Source organism: Lissotriton vulgaris, chromosome 7 (genome assembly GCF_964263255.1).
Source record: "Lissotriton vulgaris chromosome 7, aLisVul1.2, whole genome shotgun sequence".
NCBI classification, from domain to species: domain Eukaryota; kingdom Metazoa; phylum Chordata; class Amphibia; order Caudata; family Salamandridae; genus Lissotriton; species Lissotriton vulgaris.
Window position 1 is genome coordinate 136838147 of NC_141695.1, and position 14694 is coordinate 136852840.

A 14694-nucleotide genomic window follows, 5' to 3' on the forward strand; every position below is an offset into this window, starting at 1 on the left:
AATTTTCGAAACAGTGTTTAGATAGGAGCTAAATCAATAATACTACTGTTGCAGGGACAATTCTCCACAAACCTTACTATGGACACCAAAGACCAGAGTAATAATATTTCAGAGTGGCGTGTTTGGCACACTGTATACTATAGTATAAACTCGGTAGTGTCAGCGGCACGGACTCCTCCTTGCAAAAATTACAAAACCTTTCTCTCGGTCACTCTAGCTTGGAGGACCAAAAACCACAGAGTCTATTCAAGTTTAAAAGCTTTATTAAAAAAAGTAAAAGTAAACACATATATTAAAATAAAGTTAGCTGGAAAAGGAAAAGTGCTTGGTGCTGAGTTGATGAGTAATGGAACACATGTCTTGTGGTCGAGCCGAGCTTTCACCTGGTTTAGTTGGTTGCTCTTGTCCGTAGAAGTCCAGCGTCTGTCTGTTCAGAGAAAAAAGATGTGTGTTAAAATTAAGCAAGCATTCATCAATTGTGACAAAAAAGTGCAGCAAGACAACAGCCTTCCCTGGAAGGAGGGACATTTTTACTTTAGACTAGAGTAGACAGTCAATTATTTTTTCTGTTTTCAAACTTCTTCATTCCTAGACCAAATACTAGTGAGTGGTGTAATCTAACAGTCTTAAATATATTTTTTAGGTGGAACAGCTGGTGGCGGGGCCAGCTCGGACGTGATCGTCATCGACTCGGAGTCTGAGGGCGACTCTGGGGAGGATGCGGCGCAAGTGGACAATCAGACTGTGAGGAAGCAGGCAGCGGTGGTGTGGAGTACAGGTAAGCTGGATCATGGTACTATCTGACTCTTAGATAGCATATGATGTGTATCCAGTGCTGGACCAGTGACAAATTACAATATGGTAATTGCAGCAGGCTGGGACCGACAGACAGATAGAGGCAGAGAGAGAGGAAGACAGAAGGAGAGAGAGAGGGAGGGAGCCAGAGGGAGGGTGAGGGAGGGAGACAGAGAGAGAGACAGCGAGGTAGAGGGAGACAGAGGGAGACAGAGAGAGAGATAGAGACATATCGCCTGGGCCTGGTGCAGATGATACGGTTGCTGGTGTGGTTAACGGCTCAGAGGAAAAGACACTCACTTCTGTCAGATCTCTTTCATATGAAAGAGCACCAAACCAAGGATACAAGTGAGTTGTGGGAAGGGAAATGGTGATTCAAGCGCCCCCCCTTGCCCCTCCATGCGGACGCCCATGATACTGGCCTCAATAGTTTTGTACTGCGCTGGCTAGTTGCTAGTTGTACTGTGACACAACTTCCTGCTGAATCATTTTGTGTTAATCATATTTTTAAAGAGCATTCGTTACAGATTATGTTTTTTCTTTCTTCTTATAGTTGGTAATACCAAAACATCGAAACCGAGCAGGAGTATGCGGGCTGTACTTGCCCGGCAACGGAGGCTGGATGCCACTGTTGCGCAATATCGCCGGCTGGTGGAAATGGAGGGGGACGACACGCACTCCAGTGTAACAACATCTTCTGCATCCTCCTCCGTGACCCCACGTTCTGCCGGTAAGCGCAGTGCTCCAGCCAACCGGAGCCGTGCTGGAAGACGCCACCGCCGAGCAGCAAAGGCTGCACCTCCTCACAGTACTGTAAAGGCTCGCTTGCGCCTTGCACTCCGCAGAGTGTCCAACCTAGAGGCGGAGGTCCAGAGATGGAAGGAGTATCACAATCTGGTGGAGGGCCTCCGTTTAGATCAAGCCATCATCCAGGAGAAGTTTGATGCCCTGGAGGCCAAATTCAACAACCTGCATCCGTAGAGTGTCCCTTGCCCCTTTTTTAGAGACTTTTGGGGGGTGGGAATTGGGAGTTGGGGTTTTTGGGGACTTTTGATGGACTATTTGTTGGGGTTAGGGAGGGTCTTGCGGGAGTTTATTTTGTTAGGGATATAAAAATATACTTTTTCAAACTTTATCTGAGCATAGCTGTTTTTTACTACTTTTGAGCCTGGTGGGTGGTGGTTTTGCAGTAAGTTTGTTTTACGGAACACTGTCATCGTGTTGATTCACCTGTAGTTGGCCAAATGTTTTCCAAAGTTAAATGCCTGTCACAGAGTTTCCATAATCAAGAGTCCTAGGAGTTTACTAGTAGTACCACTGTCACTCTCTCGCCTCTCCTCCTAATACTCCATTATACTACCTCCCATCCAAACGCTTATCTTACCTGTAATTTGTGTTTGTTGAAGGGTTGTCTCCACCTGGAATTCACAGTGTCCTAAAGCGTTCCGCACCTGGGCCCCAACTGGAGTTTCCCGGCGTGGATTTTCTGCAAAGCAAAAGCAACCTGTAGTTGGCCAAATGTTTTCCAAAGTTAAATGCCTGTCACAGAGTTTCCATAATCAAGAGTCCTAGGAGTTTACTAGTAGTACCACTGTCACTCTCTCTCCTCTCCTCCTAATACTCCATTATACTACCTCCCATCCAAACGCTTATCTTACCTGTAATTTGTGTTTGTTGAAGGGTTGTCTCCACCTGGAATTCACAGTGTCCTAAAGCGTTCCGCACCTGGGCCCCAACTGGAGTTTCCCGGCGTGGATTTTCTGCAAAGCAAAAGCAACCTGTAGTTGGCCAAATGTTTTCCAAAGTTAAATGCCTGTCACAGAGTTTCCATAATCAAGAGTCCTAGGAGTTTACTAGTAGTACCACTGTCACTCTCTCGCCTCTCCTCCTAATACTCCATTATACTACCTCCCATCCAAACGCTTATCTTACCTGTAATTTGTGTTTGTTGAAGGGTTGTCTCCACCTGGAATTCACAGTGTCCTAAAGCGTTCCGCACCTGGGCCCCAACTGGAGTTTCCCGGCGTGGATTTTCTGCAAAGCAAAAGCAACCTGTAGTTGGCCAAATGTTTTCCAAAGTTAAATGCCTGTCACAGAGTTTCCATAATCAAGAGTCCTAGGAGTTTACTAGTAGTACCACTGTCACTCTCTCGCCTCTCCTCCTAATACTCCATTATACTACCTCCCATCCAAACGCTTATCTTACCTGTAATTTGTGTTTGTTGAAGGGTTGTCTCCACCTGGAATTCACAGTGTCCTAAAGCGTTCCGCACCTGGGCCCCAACTGGAGTTTCCCGGCGTGGATTTTCTGCAAAGCAAAAGCAACCTGTAGTTGGCCAAATGTTTTCCAAAGTTAAATGCCTGTCACAGAGTTTCCATAATCAAGAGTCCTAGGAGTTTACTAGTAGTACCACTGTCACTCTCTCGCCTCTCCTCCTAATACTCCATTATACTACCTCCCATCCAAACGCTTATCTTACCTGTAATTTGTGTTTGTTGAAGGGTTGTCTCCACCTGGAATTCACAGTGTCCTAAAGCGTTCCGCACCTGGGCCCCAACTGGAGTTTCCCGGCGTGGATTTTCTGCAAAGCAAAAGCAACCTGTAGTTGGCCAAATGTTTTCCAAAGTTAAATGCCTGTCACAGAGTTTCCATAATCAAGAGTCCTAGGAGTTTACTAGTAGTACCACTGTCACTCTCTCGCCTCTCCTCCTAATACTCCATTATACTACCTCCCATCCAAACGCTTATCTTACCTGTAATTTGTGTTTGTTGAAGGGTTGTCTCCACCTGGAATTCACAGTGTCCTAAAGCGTTCCGCACCTGGGCCCCAACTGGAGTTTCCCGGCGTGGATTTTCTGCAAAGCAAAAGCAACCTGTAGTTGGCCAAATGTTTTCCAAAGTTAAATGCCTGTCACAGAGTTTCCATAATCAAGAGTCCTAGGAGTTTACTAGTAGTACCACTGTCACTCTCTCGCCTCTCCTCCTAATACTCCATTATACTACCTCCCATCCAAACGCTTATCTTACCTGTAATTTGTGTTTGTTGAAGGGTTGTCTCCACCTGGAATTCACAGTGTCCTAAAGCGTTCTGCAGCAACTCGTCAACGTAAGTTTCTTCATTGTGCGGAATCCAGGCATCAGCATTACGGGAAATGGATAGAATGAGTCTGGAGGAGGAGGATAGACGACCAGGACTGAGTTCTTGGCAACTAACTTGTGAACCTGATGAATGCTGCGGCAAGACAGTTCTGCTGATGGGCTTGTTCTTTGATTGGGTGATTACAGTTTTGTTGTGAATGGGATCAAGCACTTGGTAAACAAAGAAAGACAGACACACAGGAATAAAAGTGAATAAGGAGTCGAACTAAAAATAAAGTTAATGAATCATTGACTCATTTTCAGAACTCGGTGTCAGGGAAAATGAACTCGTCCTCATACTCTGCAAATTCAGTCGGTAGTACTTGTGGTAACTGAGGAGAACTTTCCTCAGGTAGGTCGGTGTCCTCTTCTTCCTGCGTGCATTCTCGTACTTTGTAATCTGGTGGTATGAAGTGCTGGTTCATCTTTATCATGGTGAGCCGCTCCACATTTGCGGGCAAGAGGCGGGACCTTTTGGAAGTCACAATGCCACCAGCAGAACTAAAAACACGTTCTGAAGACACGCTTGCGAGTGGGCAAGACAAGTAATTGATAGCCAGGTTGGTGAGCTCTCGCCATATGTTTCTTTTCCCATGCCAATACGCCAATGGGTCCTCAGTAATATTGACCGCTGTTGAGTCATCCAGGTAGGCCTGCACCATTGAAACAATGTTCTCCCGCATTCCTGTACTTTGCACTTCTGTGTCCTTTCTGGGACAAGCAAACCCTAGCTGACTTAGCCAATCCTCTTCAGACATATCGCCTGTGCCTGGTGCAGATGATACGGTTGCTGGTGTGGTTAACGGCTCAGAGGAAAAGACACTCACTTCTGCCACAGGCACAGAAGTGCTTTTATCCGACGCCTGTTGGCCTGCTGATTCACTAGTACTGTCTTCTCCTACAGTTTCCTTCCTCTCTCTTTCAAAACGAATGGCTGACCGAGCTAGCCAACCTTTGTACTCTGTAACATCTGAAGTTTCAAAAGGAATTAATACTTTTCCTAACAATGGCTTTCTGTAACGTGGATCCAGAATAGTAGCACAAATGTAGTGCTGTTGTTTCTTGATATTTACAAGCCGTTTATTGCTAACTAGGCGTTGTAATAATCTCTGCGCCAACTCATATGCTTCATTCTTTCCCGCATCCTTTAATTCTGAAGACACCACCTTGACTTGGTGCTCGAGCTTCAGCAACAATGGGATAGCTTTGCTCAAAGAACAGTCCTCCCTGCTGACTTCACGCGTGAAGACCTCAAAAGGACGAAGCATGTCTGTCAGGCTTTTAACTAGCTGCCATTGCTCCACCGCTAGCATCATTTCTGTCGTATCACCACCCAGGTTGTAGAAATACTCATTGACTACTGGAAACAGCTCATGCAGACGCTCAAGCATGTAGAAGGTTGAGTTCCAACGTGTTGCCACCTCCTGGATAAGTGCTTTCACTGGCATTCTACGTACATTTTGCTGGCGCCTCAGCTCCTTCCGGGCCTTAAAAGAATGGTTGAAATGTGTGCATATTCTTCTGCAGATGGTCAGTATTTTGTCGACTGCAGGTTCTTTTTTCAAGAACTTTTGCACGACAAGGTTCATACAGTGCGCCAAACACGGCACTCTGAAATAGTCACCTTCCGCCATGGCCTTAACTACATTGCTGCCATTATCAGTAGAAACATAACCAACCTTGCAATTTCTTTTGGGCAGCCATTGCAAGACCTTTTTGTTAAAGTCATGCAAAATGTTGTCTGCAGTATGAGTTTTCTCCATGCCAAACATGGCTAATGTTGCATGTTTACGAGCACCCTTAAAAATGTCGACCAAGTCACCACCTGCATTTATCCGTTTAGCAACCCCTGAAAAAGAGACCCAGTGTGCAGTGATGCACATGTAATCAAGGGCTTGGCAACTGGTCCACATGTCTGTTGTCAGGTGTATAGTGTGAACAGCACTCTTCTGCAAAGCTGCCCCAACCAACTCAAGCACCTCTTTATGTAGTGCTGGAACAGCAACCCTGGCAAAATAGAACCGGCTAGGAACCTTCCATTTAGGGGCCAGTGTTGCCACGAGTTCAAGAAAACCCACACCTTCGACAAACGAAAAAGGGAGAAGGTCCACCGCTAGCATTTTAGCCAGCTTAGTGTTATACAGGCGCACAATTGGGTGGTTGCGTTGAAATGGCGCATCTGAGGAGAACATGTCTGTAATGCTGCGCTGGACAAGTTTAATGGATGATGCTGATGCCTTCTTCGACCCACTTCTGCTCAGTGTTGACATTTTCCGCATTGGTGTGTCTCCCAGACTCTCAGTGTGCCTCCTATGTGTTCCGGAGGGTGTGGTGCTGCCAGGGGTACTGGGTGCGCCCGAATAAATGTCTGACGCTTCTTCTACCTCCCCGTCATCTTCAGATGAAACACCTAGTACGGGTTTATTTTGGCCACTTGCCCTTTGGGATTCCTTTGCCTTGATGTTTGCTAGGTGCGCAGACCATTCTACAGAGTGCCATCTTTCAAGATGACCTAGCTGGCCTCCGGTACCATAGTTGGTACCAATCTTACCGCGGCTAACTGTAGTCGTACAAATGGAACAAACGGCTAGGTTATCATGCTTTGCATGGACACTAAAATAGTTCCAAACTGGGGACTGGAAACTTCTGGTTTTGCCGCACGAGGTGATGATACTGCCAATGCCAGATGAAGCAGTGGTGGATGAGCCTTGCAGACCTCTACTGGGTTGTGCAATTATTGCAGCAACCCTACTTGAGGGAGTCGAGCTGGATGGAGTTCCCCTCTGGGGAGAAAATATGGGAGCTGTAGGTTTTGGTGAACTTGTACTACATGACTGCGTTGGTGGTGCTACCAGTGCCACATCGCCAGGGTCACGCTCAGCATGACGTCGGGATAGGGTATAAATGTCTGTCTGCTGCATGGCCGGTGTGGCTGGAATGACGTGTGTGATGACTAGGTCATTACTGTCATCCTGTTCATCAACATCAGAATGCACCACTTCATCAAGTCCGACGTTCGGATCCATAAGTATGAGCTTTCCGGGGCCCTTCCTTTTAACATTTGATACCTTTCTCAGCTCATGGTGTGCCTCCCTCTCAGACGTCGGAGATAGTTGCCGATCTGGATCCAGATCATCTGATGGAGCGGGGCTTGAAGAGGAACTTCTACACACCCTCCTTGATCTTTTCCTTGCTGGGGAGCTGGGAGAAAATGAATCATCAGGAGGAGTGGCTTCGTCTTCCTGACTTGATACCCCGGGTCCAAAGTCAATTTCCTCCTGTGCCCCGACTTCGGGAAGAACAACCATTGTGGCCACTTGCACCGCTCCATGCGCCGCTACATGGCCCTCTTCACTGACCTCTACTTGCAACTCTTCATGGACCTCGCCTTCTCGGCCTTCTCCTTCTCGGCCTTCTCCTTCTCGGCCTTCTCCTTCTCGGCCTTCTCCTTCTCGGCCTTCTCCTTCTCGGCCTTCCCCTTCTCGGCCTTCCCCTTCTCGGCCTTCCCCTTCTCGGCCAGCTCCTTCTCGACCAGCTCCTTCTCGGACAGCTCCTTGCGCATGTACTTGTGCTTGTACTGTTAGCTCCTGCAGTTGTTGTTGCGGCTTTGGTTGTTGAATAGTACTTGAGCCAACATCACTGGTCGTTGGTGATTGAACCAATAAACAGGCTACCTGTGCAGCACTCATGGTGGACTTTGGTTCTTTTTTCCACATAAATTTAGTGGTCGAGGCACCAGACTCTTTGGTAAGTGGTGCCACTTGCTTCTTCTTCTCCTTAGTAGAGACATCTTTCTTGCAAGAGGAGCTACGGGCACCTCTTTTCGGACCCATCTTCTGATTCTTCTTCAGATGTCGGAACAGCAGGCCGCAGCAGGACTTCTTCCTGGCACTGATGCTCAACGATGATGCAGAGTTCTTGACTTTGTGCACCTAAAAGCAAACGAAGACAGAGGAACATCAGTTAAATATATGTTGCATATGTGGCGCTTCATTTAATAGTTTGCAAGTAGGCATTTATGAATACACACGTGCACACCACAATATGGAAATATCAAAAATAAGAATTGCTACATTTTTGGGAAACAGGAATTCAACATTGATCCAAGAGAGCCCACAGAGAGGCATGTAGTTAGTTTCATGTACCACTGACTCAACCTGGGCACAAGGGGTGAAAGCAAGGAAAAATGGGTGCAGGCCTATGGCACAAAGCTCACTGCCTGCCTTCAAAATGGCCGCTTGACCCCCATCCACATGGCCAGGAGGACCATGCTTCAAAATGGCCCCACCCAACATAGCCAGCCCCCAACCCCTACTCCAAAAAGTCAAAAAAGACAACACAAATCACCACATTCCAATGCCATCCATCAAGTTTCAGAAGGTTTATGCTGCCTGCTGGTGGTTTTCTGGTGCAGAATTGCACTTTTTGCAATTTAGCGAGTGCGAGATTGTTGCTTCACGACGCGAACGCGGCAAAACACCCGCAAAATCACCAAAACAACCGCAAAAGTCGGAAAACACACACAAAAATCACCACAAAGAAAATCAACTTATCAACTTACTGGTGAAATCAAATTTAGAATACACGTGCACACCACAATATGGAAATATCAAAAATAAGAATTGCTACATTTTTGGGAAACAGGAATTCAACATTGATCCAAGAGAGCCCACAGAGAGGCATGTAGTTAGTTTCATGTACCACTGACTCAACCTGGGCACAAGGGGTGAAAGCAAGGAAAAATGGGTGCAGGCCTATGGCACAAAGCTCACTGCCTGCCTTCAAAATGGCCGCTTGACCCCCATCCACATGGCCAGGAGGACCATGCTTCAAAATGGCCCCACCCAACATAGCCAGCCCCCAACCCCTACTCCAAAAAGTCAAAAAAGACAACACAAATCACCACATTCCAATGCCATCCATCAAGTTTCAGAAGGTTTATGCTGCCTGCTGGTGGTTTTCTGGTGCAGAATTGCACTTTTTGCAATTTAGCGAGTGCGAGATTGTTGCTTCACGACGCGAACGCGGCAAAACACCCGCTAAATCACCAAAACCACCCCAAAAGTCGGAAAACACACACAAAAATCACCACAAAGAAAATCAACTTATCAACTTATTTGTGAAATCAAATTTCGAATCCAAAAGTTATTACAAATGGCCCACCACCAACATAGCCAGCCCCCAACACCACCCCAAAAGTCGATTAACACACACAAAAATCACCACAAACAACATCAACTTATCAACTTACTTGTGAAATCAAATTTTGAATCCAAAAGGCCTCAAATCCAAATATCCAGCAGCATCCACAAAAAGTAATCCTTCCCAGTCAAGATCGAATCCAAAATGGCCAGGAAAGGAAACAGGAACAGGAAGTTGGAGACTGGGGCACTTCCTTCACCCCTCCCCAATGGGAGGAACTTGCTGGACAGGAACAGGAAGTTGGAGACTGGGCCACTTCCTTCCTTCACTCCTCCGCCATTTTTGTAATTTCGCGAGTGCGAGATTGTTGCTGCCCGCGCCGCGGGCCGCGAGCAGTGCGAACACAAGCAAAAAAATCCGCAGCGCGCCCTCATCGCCGCCACCGATGACATCCGAGCCCTGATGGACAATGGAGAAACAGCGGCCCTCATCCTCCTAGACCTCTCCGCGGCATTCGACACGGTCTGCCACCGCACCCTAATACAGCGCCTCAGCAACATCGGCATCCAGGACAAGGCGCTGGAATGGATCATCTCCTTCCTCGACGGAAGAACACAGCGAGTCCGCCTACCACCGTACAAGTCAGAGGCCTCCGAAGTCATCTGCGGCGTCCCCCAAGGATCATCCCTGAGCCCCACCCTCTTCAACGTCTACATGACCCCCCTCGCGGCCATCGTACGCAAACACCACCTCAGCATCATCTCCTACGCCGACGACACCCAGCTGATCCTCTCCCTGACCAACAACCCCGCCGCCGCCAGGGCCAACCTACATGAAGGGATGAAAGAGGTAGCCGAGTGGATGACGACCAGCCGCCTGAAACTGAACTCGGACAAGACGGAGGTCCTCATCCTGGGCTCCTCTCCCTCCGCCTGGGACGACTCCTGGTGGCCTCCCGCCCTGGGCACCGCACCCAAACCGACAGACCATGCACGTAACCTGGGCTTCATCCTGGACTCCTCCCTCTCCATGACCAGGCAAGTCAACAGCGTCTCCTCGGCGTGCTTCAACATCCTACGCATGCTACGGAAGATCTTCTGGTGGATCCCCACAGAGACCAGGAAGACCGTCACCCAGGCCCTCGTCACCAGCCGACTGGACTACGGCAACGCCCTCTACGCCGGGACCACCGCCAAGCTCCAGAAGAGACTCCAGCGGATCCAAAACGCCTCAGCCAGACTCATCCTCGACATCCCACGATCCAGCCACATCTCCGGACATCTGAGAGACCTTCACTGGCTCCCCATCAACAAGAGAATCACCTTCCGCCTCCTCACCCACGCACACAAAGCCCTACACGACCAAGGCCCGAGCTACCTCAACAGCCGAGTCAACTTCTACGCTCCCAAACGCCACCTCCGATCAGCCAACCACGCCCTCGCCGCCGCCCCCCGCATCCGAAGAGCAACCACAGGAGGAAGGTCCTTCTCCTACCTGGCCGCCAAGACCTGGAACTCCCTCCCGTCCGATCTGCGCCTGACCCAAGACCACCTCTCCTTCAGGAAGAAGCTGAAGACCTGGCTGTTCGAGCAGTAGCAGCACCCCCCCCCCCCCCCCCCAGCGCCTTGAGACCCTACGGGTATGTAGCGCGCTTTATAAGTGTCACTGATTGATTGATTGATTGATTTGCGGATTTTGCGGGAAATCCGCGAATCTCGCGGATTGCGGATTTACCGAAAATCCGCAAAATCCGCGAGCGGAACGGATTTTGCGCCCATGCCTACGTGGGAGAGAGTTTAGCACCCAGGACAAGGAAGGCATATGAAGGGGCGTTCCGTTCCTATTGGTCCTTTTTGGGTTATGCTAGGGGGGAGCTCTGGGGCCAGGAAGAGTCTGTCGTAATGTTTTTGCTGTCTTTACATCAGGCAGGCAAATCGGTAGCCACGGCCCAGAGGCATCGGGCCGCCATTTCCTTCATGGCGCGGGCTCATGGTATCCAGGACCCTACAGCATCTTTCGTAGTACAGAAAGCGCTGCGTGGGTGGCAACGCCTTGAGGGTCGCAGAGTAGATGAAAGGCACCCGATAGGTCTGGAAAGGTTGGCCCTGTTATTGTCCGTACTCCCTGCGACATGTTCATCCCAGCCTGAAACAGTGTTATTCCGGGCCGCTTTTGCATTAGCATTCCATGGGGCTATGCGGGTAAGCGAACTGGTGGCAAGGAACAAGCAGGATACGGGTGGGGGACTGTGCCGAGAGCACGTTCAAGTTAAGGGGGACACGATGATTGTCTCGTTTGCCAGGTCCAAGACCGATCAGGGTGCGATCGGGGACAGTGTAGTAGTCCATCGGATTCCCGGATCTCCCATGTGCCCCGTCGTATGCGTTGAGGAATATTTGGCGCAGAGGGCGGCATCATGGGGGGGGACCTTGTTGAGACACACTGATGCCACCCCACTGACGAGGTTTCAGTTTCAGCGGGTGCTTGCAATGGCAATTTCGGCCGCGGGCTTGAACCCGGGCGAGTTTGGGACCCATTCCTTCCGGATAGGGGCTGCTACAGAGGCTACAGCCAGGGGTCTGAGTGTGGAAAAAGTGAAACAGTTGGGGCGTTGGTCCTCGAATTGTTACAAAAGGTATGTGCGGTTGCACATGTTGTGAAGCTGTAATCATGTACTCACGCTTCTTGTTTTGTTTGGTTTACAGTTTCGCAAGCTTACGAGGCGGGGCGGACTGTGCAGTCGACCCGACACCTGGGAACCAGCGGTCAAAGATCACCGGCTGAGGAAAAAGTGGTGTGGGTCGTGGGCCACTCATACGTGAGGCGTGCCGCGGACGTATTCAAAGCAGGTGACATGATTCACATGGCTGGGGAATACGGGTACAGGGTGACCTTCTACGGAAGGGGCGGGCTCTGTATTGACCAGCTTTAACCTTTTTTCGAGGGTTTGTTAGGGCGGACAAGGTCACCGCCATCTATAATCATAGTGCATCTTGGGGGCAATGATTTGGTGACCACTGGTAGACGACTACTTCTCGAGGCAATACTATCCACAGTAAGTTGGTTGGCGAGAAGAGTTCCAGGGTGCACGATTGCATGGTCCCATATGATTCCACGAAAGGTGTGGCGGGGGGCGAATTCTGTGTCTGCTATAAATCATTCAGTGAAGAAGGTAAATAACAAATTGGGTAGACTGTTCCGTTCAAGTTCATTGCATTCGATTCCTCATGGTTGTATTAGGGGGGACAGTATGTATCTAGAGGATGGGGTACATTTGTCTCGGGTGGGGAATTCTTTACTCATAGGAGACCTCGTAGCATGGCTAAAGAGTTTACAGCATGACCTTTAGGTAGGAGTTTTGTGGGGGGTCCGGATAGCCGGTCAACTATCCGGCCTGTGGCGGTAAGGTCATGATCGGTGAGCAGTAATTGGAAGATCCCTATGGGGGGGGCGTCACCCATTACGGATGGGAGCGCCCGGGGGGAGGTGGCCATTGGCCCCTCAACGGGGAGGCGGTCCCTTCTAAGGATGGGACGCCGAAAGGAAAGGGAAGGCGGTCAAGGCCCCTCCCTGGATAGGAGGGGCTACGGGCCCCTCCTGGGAATTTCCCGGGGCCAGGACATCTGCGACGGCAGATGTGGTAAGTTGTGTGGGGTGGGGAGGGGGGTCTACGCTACCTTCTAGACACCTCACACGAGTCCTCGGACGACCATAAAATGGCGTCGAGTTAATTGGGGCCCCCGTCAAGACAAGGGAAATTGGTATGTGCACATGAGGTACAGTCCTCTGTGCGGCCGCCCCTCACAAGTGAGGGGGTAGTTCTGGTTTAGGGATCTGACACCGGTTACGACCTTGCCGTTGGCCCTTAACGTTAGGATGTACAATTTCAATTTAAGAAAGTATTTGTAGGATGTTAGTATCGGCTAGGAGAACCTTTGTATTAGAAATGTGTTAAGGTCAGCCAAAACATCGTAATGTGGAAATGAAATTGTACATGATATGAAACTGTTAATTTAATGTTTTAATTTTGTTTCATATTTTAATAAATACGGCCGGGAGGGTAACTCCCTCCCGCCTTCCAAAAGTTCAGAAATGTTTCCGTATTCCCATTCTTGGGGATTGTGTTGAGAGGGGGTGGCGGGTATCTCAGCCATATAGCACATGTGAGAAGGTGACTTATAATTGATTCATCACAACATTTCAGATTGGTGAGTGTTTCGCATCCATAACAATTAAAGATGTAACTGAAAGTATGTCCATTGTCTGATTGAGGGGGTTTCCAATAGGTTTGCAGTGCACGTGATTGGAGAATCAATGATTGGTTATGTTTAATTGTGTGTATATACCATATCAGATTGGGAGTATGCATGTTTTTAGGTTTCGACCTGGCGAGGGGCACGCATTGCCCCTCCCAGTTCGAAAACTTTTGTCTTCAGTAGGGATGTTCGGACCGCCTCGGTTTCCAATTGGCTAGCTCCGTAAATGGAGACTAGCCATTGGGAGACAGAGGCTGTCAATCACGCTTTCTTGCGAAAACGCGATTCGGGGGCGTTTCTCATTCTTTTTTTAAGCCCCGCCCCTTTGTCCCGGGCCGCGCTGTGATTGGCTGCCGGCCCGGGACACCCCCGTGACGTCATTCCCCGGGCCGCGCTGTGATTGGCTGCCGGCCCGGGACACCCCCGTGACGTCAGCCAATCACAGCACGGCCCGGGACCTGACTTGTTTTCGGTGTGATCTGGTTTTTTTAATGTATTTATTTATTTATTTTTTAAACTCGCCGGCATGAACCTTTCTTTTTCTCTGATGAGAAAGAAGGTTCCAGTAAAATCTGGTGGCCAGATAACGAAGATCCTAGAGGTGCTTGCGTGTTGTGCACGAGAATGTGCAATGTACTATCAAAGTGTCCATTCTATTCCTTGAACCGGAAATGTCCATGCTGCCCTCTTCACAAGCTCAAACATACAATGCAAGCTCACCCAGAACCTGCCCGGATTCTCTTATCGCACTTGTAGGATTTGCCTATCACAAATCATATGCGTGCGCAATGTCCGCTCGTGCAATGAAACCCACGCCAGAAGGAAACACGAAAAGGACGAACACAATCGAAATGTGTGCCTTGGAAATTTGCACAATGGAAGATGCACACCACTGTACTGGCTACAAGCTTCTATCATCACTTGCGGGGCCAGATGAAAGCCAATTATAAAATATTAAAGTTGTTAAATCCACCTTTTCTTTGCACGTTTTTGAGCAAAACTGGGTGATTTCTTACTCATCATAAAGGTTCTGCCGAAACTCGGGATCGAACCCGAGATTTTTCAAAAATCCAAAAAGCAAACCAGTGGAAGATGGCTGTAAACATAGTTACTTTGCAAAAGAATCAGTGCTGTATCCTCCACTCTTAAAACATCACGAACAGTTGCTTCCGTGATAAAAAAAAAGCCTGAAAGAAGTCTCCGGGGTTGGTTGTCTCCATTGGGTTGCCAGCAGTGCAGATGAGTAGTCACTAATTCCTCTCTGTGTATGCCTTTAAGAGCGCTTTGAGAGCCGCGCAGCTGCTGCACATGGACCCGGCTGCAGGGCAACTCGCAGAGCACCTTTAACTGTTTCCAGGGAAG

At 49.0% G+C, this 14694-nt stretch overlaps 1 protein-coding gene across 1 annotated transcript; it reads right to left on the reverse strand.

The window, feature by feature from the left end:
• Positions 1-245: 245 nt before the first annotated feature.
• Positions 246-7384, reverse strand: LOC147701013 (zinc finger BED domain-containing protein 6-like). Its single transcript, XM_086929836.1, has 6 exons — positions 3550-7384; positions 3276-3377; positions 3002-3103; positions 2728-2829; positions 2454-2555; positions 246-427 (listed from the first exon to the last, which is right to left on the reverse strand). The coding sequence occupies exon 1, from the start codon at positions 7240-7242 to the stop codon at positions 4195-4197; it is 3048 nt and encodes a 1015-aa protein (XP_086785962.1). The 5' UTR covers positions 7243-7384; the 3' UTR covers positions 246-427; positions 2454-2555; positions 2728-2829; positions 3002-3103; positions 3276-3377; positions 3550-4194.
• Positions 7385-14694: the final 7310 nt, after the last annotated feature.

Coding starts and splice junctions, on each gene's coding strand:
- LOC147701013 (XM_086929836.1), bottom strand. CDS start 7,242: ATGGTTGTTCTTCCCGAAGTCGGGGCACAGGAGGAAATTGACTTTGGA.